The sequence below is a fragment of the Leptodactylus fuscus genome, chromosome 2 (assembly GCF_031893055.1).
Source record: "Leptodactylus fuscus isolate aLepFus1 chromosome 2, aLepFus1.hap2, whole genome shotgun sequence".
NCBI lineage: Eukaryota > Metazoa > Chordata > Amphibia > Anura > Leptodactylidae > Leptodactylus > Leptodactylus fuscus.
This window is the reverse complement of record NC_134266.1, coordinates 277677335-277694797: the sequence shown is the minus strand read 5'-3', so window position 1 is coordinate 277694797 and position 17463 is coordinate 277677335. Positions and strand designations below refer to the sequence as shown.

Genomic DNA, 17463 nt, shown 5'->3' with positions numbered 1-17463 from the left:
GTCACATCCAGAGCTGCTGTTACTATCATGCAATTATATCATGTCATCTACTCCAGTCACATCCAGAGCTGCTGTTACTATCATGCAATTACATCATGTCATCTACTCCAATCACATCCAGAGCTGCTATTACTATCATGCAATTATATCATGTCATCTACTCCAGTCACATCCAGAGCTGCTGTTACTATCATGCAATTATATCAAGTCATCTACTCCAGTCACATCCAGAGCTGCTGTTACTATCATGCAATTATATCAAGTCATCTACTCCAGTCACATCCAGAGCTGCTGTTACTATCATGCAATTATATCATGTCATCTACTCCAGTCACATCCAGAGCTGCTGTTACTATCATGCAATTACATCATGTCATCTACTCCAGTCACATCTAGAGCTGCTGTTACTATCATGCAATAATATCATGTCATCTACTCCAGTCACATCCAGAGCTGCTGTTACTATCATGCAATTACATCATGTCATCTACTCCAGTCACATCTAGAGCTGCTGTTACATTTCTGCTGTTAAATCGAGTTATCTACAATTGTATTATTCCCTATAGTTTTTTTCTGGATGCGATCGGAGTATAAGAATTGTAAGTACAGATCTGGATGTGATCAGAGTATAAGAATTGTAAGTACAGCTCTGGATGTGATCGGAGTATAAGAATTGTAAATACAGCTCTGGATGTGATTGGAGTGTAAGAATTGTAAATACAGCTCTGGATGTGATCGGAGTGTAAGAATTGTAAATACAGCTCTGGATGTGATCGGAGTATAAGAATTGTAAATACAGCTCTGGATGTGATTGGAGTGTAAGAATTGTAAATACAGCTCTGGATGTGATTGGAGTGTAAGAATTGTAAATACAGCTCTGGATGTGATTGGAGTATAAGAACTGTAAATACAGCTCTGGATGTGATTGGAGTATAAGAATTGTAAATACAGCTCTGGATGTGATTGGAGTATAAGAACTGTAAATACAGCTCTGGATGTGATTGGAGTATGAGACATGATGTAAATAAGGGTTAGAGATTTAAGGATATCCGGGGTGGGCTGTGGGGCACAGACTCCTATACCAGGGGTACTTAGAAGATCCTGCAGGACACCTGAGGGATGTCTGATCTGTGAGTGGTGTGTGTCTGCCCTCTAGTGGTGGTCGGGAGCGCTGCGGGAGTCACGACTCAATTTTGTTTACACATTTGTGTTTTTGAAGACTCCACTCACATGGACACTCCTGGAATTGCAGGACACGCATCACATTTATGTCCGCCACTATCTATTTATACAGAACTGTGATGAAAGAACCTGCACATGTGTATACATCATTACAGGATTATAATCCTACTAATATTAAGCTGTTGAGATGACGGAACAATCACAGGCACAAGGAACAAGTTCAGCTGCAGGCCAGCTTGAGAGTTGTCAAAATGTTGAGCAGGCGGATCATCAACGCCAACAACACACTCATTATATGGCGTCCCAGCGAGCTGCTAAGATGCCAGAACAATCACAGGCACAGCGCGTCAACTGTCACACACAGCTATACTCCAGGTTTCTATAACAAACCCGTCATTTTTATACACTACACCCGTAGCAGGGCCGTGGGGGTATGCAGAGATGTAGCAGGGCTGGGTATGCTGTGCATATGTAGAGATGTAGCAGAGATGGGTATGCTGTGCATATGTAGAGATGTAGCAGAGATGGGTATGCTGTGCATATGTAGAGATGTAGCAGAGATGGGTATGCTGTGCATATGTAGAGATGTAGCAGAGATGGGTATGCTGTGCATATGTAGAGATGTAGCAGAGCTGGGTATGCTGTGCATATGTAGAGATGTAGTAGAGCTGGGTATGCTGTGCATATGTAGAGATGTAACAGAGCTGGGTAGGCTGTGCATATGTAGAGATGTAGCAGAGCTGGGTATGCTGTGTATATGCAGAGATGTAGCAGAGTTGGGTATGCTGTGCATATGTAGAGATGTAACACAGATGGGTAGGCTGTGCATATGCAGAGATGTAGCAGAGCTGGGTATGCTGTGCATATGTAGAGATGTAGTAGAGCTGGGTATGCTGTGCATATGTAGAGATGTAACAGAGCTGGGTAGGCTGTGCATATGTAGAGATGTAGCAGAGCTGGGTAGGCTGTGCATATGTAGAGATGTAGCAGAGCTGGGTATGCTGTGTATATGCAGAGATGTAGCAGAGTTGGGTATGCTGTGCATATGTAGAGATGTAACACAGATGGGTAGGCTGTGCATATGCAGAGATGTAGCAGAACTGGGTAGGCTGTGCATATGTAGAGATGTAGCAGAGCTGGGTAGGCTGTACATATGTAGAGATGTAGCAGAGCTGGGTAGGCTGTGCATATGCAGAAATGTAGTAGAGGTGGGTATGCTGTGCATATGCAGAGATGTAGTAGAGCTGGGTATGCTGCGCATATGCAGAGATGTAGCAGAGCTGGGTATGCAGTGCATATGTGGATATGTAGCAGAGCTGGGTATGCTGTGTATATGCAGAGATGTAGCAGAGTTGGGTATGCTGTGCATATGTAGAGATGTAACACAGATGGGTAGGCTGTGCATATGCAGAGATGTAGCAGAACTGGGTAGGCTGTGCATATGTAGAGATGTAGCAGAGCTGGGTAGGCTGTACATATGTAGAGATGTAGCAGAGCTGGGTATGCTGTGCATATGTAGAGATGTAGCAGAGCTGGGTAGGCTGTGCATATGCAGAAATGTAGTAGAGGTGGGTATGCTGTGCATATGCAGAGATGTAGTAGAGCTGGGTATGCTGTGCATATGTTGAGATGTTTAGAGCTGGGTAACCCATCCCCGTGTCCCTGAAGATTGGGCACATCTCCCGGGTCAGGTGCAACTTTCCTATACTTGCCTAAAATAAGTGGTAACCCCCCTCCCCCCGGACTCTAAGAAGAGCAGTCAAATCTCCCTCATCTACATGATCTGTTATTTTATACAGGAGGGGGGCAGTGTATGTGCCCATCATGTCCCAAAAAAGGGTGTGGTCTTATGGCAGGGGGCGTAGTCACCACAATGCTACGTTCTCCCGAAATACGGCCAAAAAATGTTGTCAAGTACGGCCTTTGCACAAATTATACGTGATGTTGTCACACTTGCTACCCACAGTGCAAATGAGGCAAAGCACGCTCCGAAAGTGGGCAGTTAAAAAGGGGGTGTGGGCATCCAAAAATTTTCAATTCTCAAACAGCATTGGGGGCGTCCCCAATGCTGCGAGTCAAACGGCGGTCAAACTTCTAGGTTTCGGGCCTCGGGCAGAGCTGACTGCGCATGCCCGTGGCCACAAGAAAAATGGCCGCTTACACAGTAAGTGGCCATTTTTTTGTGGCCTGTGGGCATACGCAGTCGGTTCTGCCCGAGGCCTAGAAGTTTGACCGCCAGCGTCGGAAGAAGACGCGCAGAGAGGCCGTCCCTGACGAAGGTGGAGGCGGCGCTGGAGAGTTCTCTCGCAGCATTGGAGACGCCCCCTGTGCTGCGAGAGAACTCATTTGCATACCGACGAAAACCGGGATTTATACCAAATGGCGGCGTGGAGAAGACATCTAAAGGTAGGAGAAGACTAGATTTTCTTAAGGCTATTCCTACGTGTCAACCAGATAAAAAATAGCTTTTAATGGTAGAATCCCTGTAACGTTGCGCTCACGTTGCGTGTTGCCGTGTAGGATCGCCATTCGCCGCTGTTGTCATCCTGGAAAAACAGAGCAAACAAGTTAACATGAGAAAACACAAGACCTGATGATTATGGCCGGGGCTACACTGACAGACTCGCTGTGACTCTGGTGGAGCGACCATAGATCGCCATGTCATCCTTCCCCAATGTCAGTCGTTGCGACCCCCTGGATTTTACTTGCAGTTTCAACTTTCTAGAAGATTCCATGACTATTTGCTTCAGTAATTCTCCTTCACATACACATATACTGCGAGCTACAATAATAATAAGCTAGTATTAATAATACAAATGACGTCATAACAGTTATACTCCAGTATGATGTAACCCAATGTCAATCCCAGTGCACTACACTTCCCGGCATGCACCAGGACGCTACGTCACGATCACGCCGGGGCTTGCCGGATATTGTAGTTTTCTCTCCCTATTCCTCTGCGTACTTTCTATACTGAGCAACTACAACTCCCAGGGTGCAGCGCGGCGGTGACGTCACGCAGGTCACAGCCAGCGCACAGGCACAGTGACAGCAAGCGTCCATCTTGCCGCTTCGTATAGAGGTTTCCTGTGTGGCCCCTGCTCATGTGGAGCAGCCGAGTGTCTGGGCTCGGTGTCTCCCGGCTCCTCGCCGCCTGTCCGGGGCTGTCATTCCGGGCCGGGAGGGCGGAGGTTCTGAGGCAACGCGTAACTACCGGGCAGCGTGTATCATCCGCGCTGCAGTACCGGCTACTGAACACTGGAGGGCGCTCCGAGCTCGTCAGTCACCGCTCACATATACAAGGATTGCAGTACCGAACATCCACCACTGGGGGCCGCCAAAGAGAGCGAGATGATGGTGGGGATGGATGTGCCGTGCACGGGGCGCCCCTGCTCGCTGCTGCCGCCCTGCTGGCCTATTGTCATAGCAGAGGAGACGACGACAGAGGTGATTATGTCATCAGCAGGCCATTTATCTTAAGGGGAAGGGCTGTATTTGTGCTGTGTTAGCTGTTTGCTGCAGCTCTGGCTGTGACTGGAGCATAGGATGTGATCTGTTCCCTGTGTCTTCTCTCTCTGCCTCCAGGTGAGCAGTTACTAGAGGCGGCGCGGACCAGTAACTTCAGTGATGTGGACAGGTGAGCGGCTCGGCACTGTATATAGATATCTATAGGTGTGTATATATAATGACCGGCCACCATGATGGACTGACACGTCTTCTCCTTCCAGGTTACTGCGGGACAAGGTGGACCCTAACACCAGACACAAGCTGGGCTGGACGGCGCTCATGGTGGCCGCCATCAGGAGGAATCAGAGGTACGTGTGACCCGAGCATTGACCTGGAGGGGGCGATACATCTGCTCCATCTGTGCAGTTACCTGGGCCTGCCTGCAGGGGGAGCACTTCTATCAGCCCCGTCCTCTCATTCATTACACATAAAGAGGTTTTACTGGGATTCTGCCATTAGGGGCACTTACACCCGATCCACAGCACAGGGGTCTGACTGCCGGGTCCTCCAGCGATACCTATAATGGGGCCCCACTGCCGGGTCCTCCAGCGATACCTATAATGGGGCCCCACTGCCGGGTCCTCCAGCGATACCTATAATGGTGCCCCACTGCCGGGTCTGTAATCTCTAGCAGTGTCTGCTCTGCGGCTTCATGAGCAGGAGATTGTTGGGGGTCCCGGGTGTCAGACCCCCCCCCTTCCCTACTATAGTGCCGTCTGGGAACACTCCAATAATATAATATACTCCTATATAACAGAACAGGGGGGTTGTATGTTCTCCTGGGTCTCCTCCGGTCTCCTCCCACACTCCAAAGACCTAAGGACAGGGAATACGGAGTGTGAGCGTATATGGGACAGCGACTGGCAATGTCTGCACAGCGCTGCGCAATATCATCACATTATAGAAGTACGAGAAATAACTGAATCTAAAGTGATGAGCAGAAGATGGCAGCAGAGGGCGGTATAAGATAGTACGGGACAGCAGAGCACAGTATGGGACAGCAGAGGGCAGTACGGGACAGCAGAGGGCGGTATAAGGCAGTACGGGACAGCAGAGGGCGGTATAAGGCAGTACGGGACAGCAGAGGGCGGTATAAGGCAGTACGGGACAGCAGAGGGCGGTATAAGGCAGTACGGGACAGCAGAGGGCGGTATAAGATAGTATTGGACAGCAGAGGGCAGTACAGGACAGTATGGGACAGCAGAGGGCAGGATAAGATAGTATGGGATATCAGAGGACAGGACAGTATGGGATATCAGAGGACAGGACAGTATGGGATATCAGAGGGCAGTATAGGACAGCAGAGGGCAGTATAGGATAGTATGGGACAGCAGAGGGCAGTGTTGGGCAGTATAGGACACTATGGAACTGCAAGGGGCAGGATAGCACCATATGGGACAGCAGAGGACAGTATAGGACAGCAGAGGGCAGGATGGGGCAGTATAGAACATCAGAGGGCAGTACAGGACAGTATACTGATACATATGGCTCTGGGCAGTAGTTGCACATGGTTTCAGGGCCACACGCTGAGATCTCTGCAGGGACATTCAGGGTCTCCACTATAAAACCACTACAGCAAAAATCACCCGAAATGGGGCGGCGTCTGATCACAGATATCTGCACCTGCAAAACCGCCAGCGAAGATAAATCTCCTGTCAGTGCAGCGCCCAGGGCGTGTGTCATGTACGGTATTATCTGCTGGTGATGTCACTACGTGTGCCAGTACTGGTGACAGAAGGAAGACCAGAGAGACGGCGCCGCTTGTACAGAACCAGCAGCGTGTGTAATGGAGGGTGACCAGAGGCGGCGACTGCTCTCTTATATCATTTATGTACAGCCACAAGGACTGGGGGGGCAGTGGCCAATGGGGGGGGGGGATCACCCAAAAAAAAAACAGGGTGTGCGCTCCTCTATCAGAATACAAGGCTGGAGGTTATTACAGAGCTTGTGAACACATGGAGGCTTATTGGTAAGTGATAAGGAGAACGCGTTTCGGGATTATTTTACACCCCTTAGAGGGCGGCCATTCCTCAGATCCCACCTGTAGTAAGTGTGATCTGCTGCCAGGAGCTGTAGGAGATCTAGCGGATTACACTTACTATAGGTGGGGTCTGAAGAATGGCTGCCCTCTAAGGGGTGTAAAATAATCCCGAAACGCGTTCTCCATATCATTTACCAATAACCCTCCATGTGTTGTCAATCTCAGCTGTCATTCTAACACGAGCACTCGGGGAAGGGGGGGGGGGGGTATACAGCAGGGGTATAGGAGGAGGAGGGATTCTGTACTGTCAGAGCGCTCACACTATATACTGTAAGAGAGGTCACACTATATACTGTATACTATATGAGCAGTCACACTATATACTGTATACTGTCAGAGCAGTCATACTGTATACTGTCAGAGCAGTCACACTATATACTGTATACTGTCAGAGCAGTCACACTATATACTGTATACTGTCAGAGCAGTCACACTATATACTGTATACTGTCAGAGCAGTCACACTATATACTGTATACTGTCAGAGCAGTCACACTATATACTGTATACTGTCAGAACAGTCACACTATATACTGTATACTGTCAGAGCAGTCACACTATATACTGTATACTGTCAGAGCAGTCACACTATATACTGTATACTGTCAGAGCAGTCACACTATATCGCTGTATACTGTTTCCAGGGTCCTGCCCGGTTCCAGTAGCCTGCGGGCTGTCCTCCATCTTGGCACATGCCCTGTATCATTTATGTAGGTGGCGCTCACGCTGTTTGACCCTTTGTCGGCCGCCTATTGCCCCCCCCATCGCCTCCATGTTGACTCGGTTCCCAGGGTGATCATCTTCCTCTCCAGTGTTTGCCGACCCCCTGATCCAATTTGGGGGCCGCCTCGGACGCCCCGCACTGGTGACTTTTGATGTTTCAAGTTCATCAGTGACAAAAAGGCCGTAAATGACTTGGGCCAACACAGGATTAGGGCCGGGGGGACAATGGCGGGATATCCGCTCTCGAGCGGCACGACCCGTGCGATGAGTTCGTGTGTGGCGCCGCTTTTTGACAAGATTCCCTGACAAGCTCAATGCCAGGCGGAGGCCCTCGAGGGCGTCACATAAGAGGCTTTCCCGGCTCCATGTTTGTTTTGCTTTCATGTCCTGGGGCTCATCCTGTTACTGAGGGGCGAGGACAATGGCCGCCCTGAGCCCCCGACACTATTGACTCTTCCAGGTGATCGCCGGAGCAGAACCCAAGTGGAAGAGAAGTGTAAACTGGAGGCCGCCACGTCTGATCTCTGGTCAACAACACCCCCCCCACCACCACCGCTCATATGTATGTACCGTGTAGATGGAGGGGGGGATGAAAAGTCTGTGCCCCCCCAGGATGTCGCCATTATCTCCCCCCCCCCCCCCCCCTTGTGTAGGTGACCTATATACATGGCAGTCTCACTCACACTGGTCAGCCATAACATTAAAACCATTGTGTAGCCTCCCCCTTAACCCGTTCATGCCTGGACTGTACATGACCTGGAGTTATCCGGCCACCGATCCTTTTATGGGGTGAGTGAGGGTCCCGTGTCCTGTCACATCTAGAACTGTCTTATACTCCAGTCACATCCAGAGCTGCATGGTTTTCTTCTTTTACATCACATGCTATGATCTGTGTATTGTGCCTTCTACTCCAGTCACATCCAGAGCTGCGTTCCCATCCTGCCATGGTTTGTATTAGCTCTCTCCGGTCAGTCGGACCCCCACCCATCATACAGTCCCCCCCCTCGGCTCCCTGGCAGGAGTAATTATAGAGGGCACTGCTGGGCCTGCCCGGAGGTCACACCTGACTGTCCCTCTGTAGGGGGCTCTTGGTTGAGTGGCCCCAGCTGCCCGCCCGCCGCCAGGCTCAGCGAGGTGTTTGGGCCACACGTGGACCCCTCGTCTCTATTGACCGCCCTGAACCATGAATGTGTAGCGGGATCAATAGAGGAGTGTGGCGGGGTCTGCGGCCTAACACCCCCCCCCCCCCCCGCCGCCCCATAGGGGGGGTGTAATATATATGTATATACTACACTGTGTGACCACGGATACGGCTCGTACTGAGCACAGACCTCTAAATACCATCATGTCCTGTACTCTAGTCACATACTAAGCTGCAGACACAAATCTGCTGCTACTTCATGTCTCCTTATCCATTACATCGTATCTTATACTCCAGCCACAACCAGAGCTGCACCAACTTTTCTCCTGTTACATCATGTCTTATACTCCCGTCACTACCGAAGCTGTTCACAATATTCTCCTCCTCCATCATGTGTCATACTCTGTATTTGTTCCTATTTCACAACTATGATGGACACAAGTCTGCGGGTTGGATCTGGTTGTCTTCTACTCCAGTCACATCCAGAGCTGTATACCCATTCTGCTGTTCTATCGTGTCTTATACTCCAGTCACATCCAGAGCTGTGTTCTGATCCTGCTGTGAAGTTGCATCGTATACTCCAGTCACCTACAGAGCTGCATCTGGCTTATACTCTAGATACGACCAGAGCTGCATTCATAATTCTGCTTTTACATCATGCCTTCTACTCCAGTCACATCCAGAGCTGTATCCCCCATTTTGCTGTTCTATTGTGTCTTATACTCAAGTCACATCCAGAGCTGCAGATAAAGTTTTCACTGTGTTTTTGCTCCCAGTTTACATCTATAGAGACATTTCTTCTGTCTTGTTTTGTCCTCTACTCCAGTCACATCCAGAGCTGCAGATACGTTTTAGCTTTTACTTTAATCACATCTAAAGCTGCAGACACAATTCTGCTGTTGCATTATGTCTTCCTCATTGCAGCTTTGGCAGGGTATAAGGTGATAGGAGCTCTGTATGTCTGTTATCAAACTATAACCCTACTGTAGCTGGCAGAATTGTGCACGCAGCTGTGGATGTGATTGGAGCATATGATATGATTTCTAGAGATGCTGTGCGGCGGGTCAGGTCTGGGTGTCTTCCAATAGATTGTCAGCTCCTCGGCTCTCTCCTCTAGTCCCTTACCCTCCTGTTCTCTCTCATTGCAGTATCGTCCGCTCCTTACTACGCGCCGGAGCTGACCCGAACCTGGGCGACGACTTCTCCAGCGTCTACGAGGTGGCGAAAGAGAAAAATCTGCACTCGCTGGAAGGTGAGACAACTTACCGAGGAGGCCTCTAGTCACAGCCAGAGCTGCGGTTGTCACTCAGCTGGCTAGCAGTCATATCGGTATATCAGGATTCCCATCATGCACTGCTGAAAGTAGCGTCATCGCTACTCCAGTCACATCCAGAGCTGCACACACCAGTCTAGACTGTAGGTGGAGAGATGGCTCAGCTGCCAGCGGACCTGAGAGTCCACACCACAGAGCAGACCAGCAGCTTTGGGTGTGACTGGAGTAGAATCTATATACATTTATAGATAGATGCCGGAAGGTCTGATATTGACAGTTTGATAAGACACAGATATGGCGGTTTATTGGTGCAGATATGGCGGTGTATAATCCGCCCTGCCCTGGTGTCTCCGGGGGGCGCTGTGATAGTTTACACACCCTCATCCTGCAGCAGGACGCAGTGACTGAGGAGCGGTCGGGATCTGCAGCGCGCCTCTGTTTAATCTTCCTGTCAGGCGTCTTCTCGTATTTGTAAATAAAGCGTCCCCGGTCCGCAGAGCGGTGATCATTATGGTAATGTGCCGCCACCGCCTGCTTTATGGCTCTTTATTATACCGCTGAATAATCTGATACTTGTCATGTGGAACATCTCCATCAGGAGGATCGAAGCGATCAGTCACCGCCACCAGGAGGCGCTAAATATGCGCCATAAACTGACCGCACAGCAACCGGCACCTCTACCGCCACCTCATGGGTCCTGAGGATCGGCGGGAACATGTGACGTCGTCATAATCTAAGATCTGCCATATTGTCAGTTTATAATAGTGCTGGAGCGTTATAAGAGGAGCGGCTGATATCAGTCACATCTTATTACAGTACAGTATATAGTGATATAAGGAGCGGCTGATATCAGTCACATCTAATTACAGTACAGTATATAGTGATATAAGAGGAGCGGCTGATATCAGTCACATCTAATTACAGTACAGTATATAGCGATATAAGAGGAGCGGCTGATATCGGTCACATCTTATTACAGTACAGTATATAGTGATATAAGAGGACCGGCTGATATCGGTCACATCTTATTACAGTACAGTATATAGTGATATAAGGGGAGCGGCTGATATCAGTCACATCTTATTACAGTACAGTATATAGTGATATAAGAGGAGCGGCTGATATCAGTCACATCTTATTACAGTACAGTGTATAGTGATAGAAGAGGAGCGGCTGATATCAGTCACATCTTATTACAGTACAGTATATAGTGATATAAGAGGAGCGGCTGATATCGGTCACATCTTATTACAGTACAGTATATAGTGATATAAGAGGAGCGGCTGATATCAGTCACATCTTATTACTGTACAGTATATAGTGATATAAGAGGAGCGGCCGATATCAGTCACATCTTATTACAGTACAGTATATAGTGATATAAGGAGCGGCCGATATCAGTCACATCTTATTACAGTACAGTATATAGTGATATAAGAGGAGCGGCTGATATCAGTCACATCTTATTACAGTACAGTATATAGTGATATAAGAGGAGCGGCTGATATCAGTCACATCTTATTACAGTACAGTATATAGTGATATAAGAGGAGCGGCTGATATCAGTCACATCTTATTACAGTACAGTATATAGTGATATAAGAGGAGCGGCTGATATCAGTCACATCTAATTACAGTACAGTATATAGTGATATAAGAGGAGCGGCTGATATCGGTCACATCTTATTACAGTACAGTATATAGCGATATAAGAGGAGCGGCCGATATCAGTCACATCTTATTACAGTACAGTATATAGTGATATAAGAGGAGCGGCTGATATCGGTCACATCTTATTACAGTACAGTATATAGTGATATAAGAGGAGCGGCTGATATCAGTCACATCTTATTACAGTACAGTATATAGTGATATAAGAGGAGCGGCTGATATCGGTCACATCTTATTACAGTACAGTATATAGTGATATAAGAGGAGTGGCTGATATCGGTCACATCTTATTACAGTACAGTATATAGTGATATAAGAAGAACGGCTAATATCAGTCACATCTTATTACAGTACAGTATATAGTGATATAAGAGGAGCGGCTGATATCAGTCACATCTTATTACAGTACAGTATATAGTGATATATAGGGAGCGGCTGATATCGGTCACATCTTATTACAGTACAGTATATAGTGATATAAGAGGAGTGGCTGATATCGGTCACATCTTATTACAGTACAGTATATAGTGATATAAGAGGAGGGGTTTATATCAGTCACATCTTATTACAGTACAGTATATAGTGATATAAGAGGAGCGGCTGATATCAGTCACATCTTATTACAGTACAGTATATAGTGATATAAGAGGAGCGGCTGATATCAGTCACATCTTATTACAGTACAGTATATAGTGATATAAGAGGAGCGGCTGATATCAGTCACATCTTATTACAGTAGAGTATAGTGATATAAGAGGAGCGGCTGATATCGGTCACATCTTATTACAGTACAGTATATAGTGATATAAGAGGAGCGGCTGATATCAGTCACATCTTATTACAGTACAGTATATAGTGATATAAGAGGAGCGGCTGATATCAGTCACATCTTATTACAGTACAGTATATAGTGATATAAGAGGAGCGGCTGATATCAGTCACATCTTATTACAGTACAGTATATAGTGATATAAGAGGAGCGGCTGATATCAGTCACATCTTATTACAGTAGAGTATAGTGATATAAGAGGAGCGGCTGATATCGGTCACATCTTATTACAGTACAGTATATAGTGATATAAGAGGAGCGGCTGATATCAGTCACATCTTATTACAGTACAGTATATAGTGATATAAGAGGAGCGGCTGATATCAGTCACATCTTATTACAGTACAGTATATAGTGATATAAGAGGAGCGGCTGATATCAGTCACATCTTATTACAGTACAGTATATAGTGATATAAGAGGAGCGGCTGATATCAGTCACATCTTATTACAGTACAGTATATAGTGATATAAGTGGAGCGGCTGATATCAGTCACATCTTATTACAGTACAGTATCGGTCACATGATGGCGGTGTCTCTGAGGTCCTCGGTACCTACATGGTGTTGCTGATTGGTCCTCAGACTCATTAGAGTACTTCCTCCTTCTCAGTGGAGTCTTGTGGGCGGGGTTACACAGACCCTTGGGCCCTATTGTCACTTCTTATTGGCTGACAGCCCTCACTAGTTGCCAGGAGACCATATTTTATAGGTGCAGTATTATGGCGGTGTCTTTGGTCAGTGTCCTGGAGATCCTCCATTATAGTGATCAGTGTTGGGGTAGAGTTCACCCCCCTGTATTCGGACCCCTGGGTGATAATCGTCAGCTCTTGGGCCCGGCTTGTCTCCCGTGGTGGCAGCGCCCCCTCCCCCGCCCGCCGTACACATATTTCTATTTTATAAAAGCCTCTAAACTGCGGCATCACCAGAAATATATTACAGACATTTGCGGGGCCGGCAGCGAGCTGAAATTTTCCAGGCGTCCCAGTGATGGATGTGAGGCGCGGCTCCCCCTGACGCTTTATCGAGTTTGCCATCATAATGGCGCGCTCCGGTATTTCTTACAGATGATGACTGAGCTGTCATGGCGGGCGGGGGAGGGGAGCAGACCCCGCTAATAATAAGACTTTAATCTCTTTACCGCTCTCCTGCCTAGTATCTCAGATTCATCTTCCCTGACACCCAGCGCTCAGCCTGCACCAGGGGCCCAGTAACCCTTTATGGGGCGGCCGACGCCTCCCCCCCCCATCATTGGGAAGTATTCTGCCCATCTGGTCTGGGGAAAGCTGGGTGACCAACATGACTGCCTTTCCAGCTTGTGTTTGGGTTCACTCAGCTTTCCTATTATCCTGATTAATCTCCTGCCTTCTCCTGTTAATCAATCGGCCCGTGCGCCCTCTATTGTACCTTACACTGGGCCCAGTACCCAGCTTTCCCAGAGTCCTGACTGGCATGTCTACGTAGTATAGGTTATCTTACCACTTTCCTGTTTTCTTTCCTCGTCTGATTGTAGAGGAGTCTGGAAAAGCTGGGTGGTAGACCTTGAAGCTGTTGTTGCAGCCCTTACCCAGCTTTCCCACAGTCCTGACTGATATGGTCTGGTGAGATAAGTTGCAATATCTTAGCAGATTAAGGTTACGGAGTTTGGGAAAGCTGGGTGTTAGATCTTAGAGTTGCTGTACGGCACTTCTATAAGCTCTTGCCCAGCTTTCCCAGAATCCTGAATGATATGTCGGCTATGTTATCTCTTTATTAGGAGTCTTGGAAAGCTGGGTGATTGTGACCCTTGAGCTTCTGTTTCATGAGTGATCATTCAGTTTTCCAAGAGTCCTGAATGGCCAACTTGCCTAGTTCTATCTCCCCTCATAGCATTGCATCATTCAGGAGTCTGGGAAAGCTGGATGACAAGCTAACGATTATTCCCTAGTGACTACTGCAGAGAAAGAAATAATTATTAATACAAAGTGTTTAGTCAGTGATAGCTGTGTGTGATATATATATATATATATATATATATATATATATATATATATATATATATATACTGCCCCCGGCAGGTGGAGGAGGCACTGCAGGATGTCATAGATCAGATCCATTATCTGCCTGTGTGATCAGTGTGAGAGCGCCCCCCGGGGACAGGAGACAGTGTACCTGCAGCCTGACCTCATCAGCTACTGCTCCCTGTTATTAGCCATGTCAGGAGAGGCCAACTGTAGGACAGGAGAATACAATCTATTACTATCTGTTATCAGCCATGTCAGGAGGGGAGAGGCCGACTGTAGGACAGGAGAATACAATCTATTACTATCTGTTATCAGCCATGTCAGGAGAGGAGAGGCCGACTGTAGGACAGGGGAATACAATCTATTACTATCTGTTATCAGCCATGTCAGGAGGGGAGAGGCCGACTGTAGTACAGGAGAATACAATCTATTACTATCTGTTATCAGCCATGTCAGGAGGGGAGAGGCCGACTGTAGTACAGGAGAATACAATCTATTACTATCTGTTATCAGCCATGTCAGGAGAGGAGAGGCCGACTGTAGGACAGGGGAATACAATCTATTACTATCTGTTATCAGCCATGTCAGGAGAGGAGAGGCCGACTGTAGGACAGGGGAATACAATCTATTACTATCTGTTATCAGCCATGTCAGGAGAGGCCGACTGTAGGACAGGGGAATACAATCTATTACTATCTGTTATCAGCCATGTCAGGAGAGGCCGACTGTAGGACAGGAGAATACAATCTATTACTATCTGTTATCAGCCTTGTCAGGAGAGGAGAGGCCGACTGTAGGACAGGAGAATACAATCTATTACTATCTGTTATCAGCCTTGTCAGGAGAGGCCGACTGTAGGACAGGGGAATACAATCTATTACTATCTGTTATCAGCCATGTCAGGAGAGGAGAGGCCGACTGTAGGACAGGGGAATACAATCTATTACTATCTGTTATCAGCCATGTCAGGAGGGGAGAGGCCGACTGTAGGACAGGGGAATACAATCTATTACTATCTGTTATCAGCCATGTCAGGAGAGCAGAGGCCGACTGTAGGACAGGTGAATACAATCTATTACTATCTGTTATCAGCCATGTCAGGAGAGGAGAGGCCGACTGTAGGACAGAGGAATACAATCTATTACTATCTGTTATCAGCCATGTCAGGAGAGGAGAGGCCGACTGTAGGACAGGAGAATACAATCTATTACTATCTGTTATCAGCCATGTCAGGAGAGGCCGACTGTAGGACAGGGGAATACAATCTATTACTATCTGTTATCAGCCATGTCAGGAGAGGAGAGGCCGACTGTAGGACAGGAGAATACAATCTATTACTATCTGTTATCAGCCATGTCAGGAGAGGAGAGGCCGACTGTAGGACAGGAGAATACAATCTATTACTATCTGTTATCAGCCATGTCAGGAGAGGAGAGGCCGACTGTAGGACAGGGGAATACAATCTATTACTATCTGTTATCAGCCATGTCAGGGGAGGAGAGGCCGACTGTAGGACAGGAGAATACAATCTATTACTATCTGTTATCAGCCATGTCAGGAGAGGAGGGGCCGACTGTAGGACAGGGGAATACAATCTATTACTATCTGTTATCAGCCATGTCAGGAGAGGCCGACTGTAGGACAGGGGAATACAATCTATTACTATCTGTTATCAGCCATGTCAGGAGAGGCCTACTGTAGGACAGGAGAATACAATCTATTACTATCTGTTATCAGCCATGACAGGAGAGGAGAGGCCGACTGTAGGACAGGAGAATACAATCTATTACTATCTGTTATCAGCCATGTCAGGAGAGGCCGACTGTAGGACAGGAGAATACAATCCATTACTATCTGTTATCAGCCATGTCAGGAGAGGAGAGGCCGACTGTAGGACAGGGGAATACAATCTATTACTATCTGTTATCAGCCATGTCAGGAGAGTAGAGGCCGACTGTAGGACAGGGGAATACAATCTATTACTATCTGTTATCAGCCATGTCAGGGGAGGAGAGGCCGACTGTAGGACAGGAGAATACAATCTATTACTATCTGTTATCAGCCATGTCAGGAGAGGAGGGGCCGACTGTAGGACAGGGGAATACAATCTATTACTATCTGTTATCAGCCATGTCAGGGGAGGAGAAGCCGACTGTAGGACAGGGGAATACAATCTATTACTATCTGTTATCAGCCATGTCAGGAGAGGAGGGGCCGACTGTAGGACAGGGGAATACAATCTATTACTATCTGTTATCAGCCATGTCAGGAGAGGCCTACTGTAGGACAGGAGAATACAATCTATTACTATCTGTTATCAGCCATGACATGAGAGGAGAGGCCGACTGTAGGACAGGAGAATACAATCTATTACTATCTGTTATCAGCCATGTCAGGAGAGGCCGACTGTAGGACAGGAGAATACAATCCATTACTATCTGTTATCAGCCATGTCAGGAGAGGAGAGGCCGACTGTAGGACAGGGGAATACAATCTATTACTATCTGTTATCAGCCATGTCAGGAGGGGACGACTGTAGGACAGGGGAATACAATCTATTACTATCTGTTATCAGCCATGTCAGGAGAGGAGAGGCCGACTGTAGGACAGGAGAATACAATCTATTACTATCTGTTATCAGCCATGTCAGGAGAGGAGAGGCCGACTGTAGGACAGGAGAATACAATCTATTACTATCTGTTATCAGCCATGTCAGGAGAGGAGAGGCCGACTGTAGGACAGGGGAATACAATCTATTACTATCTGTTATCAGCCATGTCAGGAGAGTAGAGGCCGACTGTAGGACAGGGGAATACAATCTATTACTATCTGTTATCAGCCATGTCAGGAGAGGAGAGGCCGACTGTAGGACAGAGGAATACAATCTATTACTATCTGTTATCAGCCATGTCAGGAGAGGAGAGGCCGACTGTAGGACAGGAGAATACAATCTATTACTATCTGTTATCAGCCATGTCAGGAGAGGCCGACTGTAGGACAGGGGAATACAATCTATTACTATCTGTTATCAGCCATGTCAGGAGAGGAGAGGCCGACTGTAGGACAGGAGAATACAATCTATTACTATCTGTTATC

At 47.4% G+C, this 17463-nt stretch overlaps 1 protein-coding gene across 1 annotated transcript in view; it reads left to right on the top strand.

The window, feature by feature from the left end:
- The first annotated feature begins 4189 nt into the window (after nucleotides 1-4189).
- Nucleotides 4190-17463, top strand: part of CLPB (ClpB family mitochondrial disaggregase) — a 36490-nt gene continuing 23216 nt past the window's right edge. Inside the window, exons 1-4 of the mRNA XM_075263231.1 lie at nucleotides 4190-4629; nucleotides 4768-4819; nucleotides 4911-4997; nucleotides 9743-9846. Coding sequence (XP_075119332.1) covers nucleotides 4287-4629; nucleotides 4768-4819; nucleotides 4911-4997; nucleotides 9743-9846 — 586 coding nt within the window. The 5' untranslated portion in view covers nucleotides 4190-4286. The remainder of the gene's footprint in view (nucleotides 4630-4767; nucleotides 4820-4910; nucleotides 4998-9742; nucleotides 9847-17463) is intronic.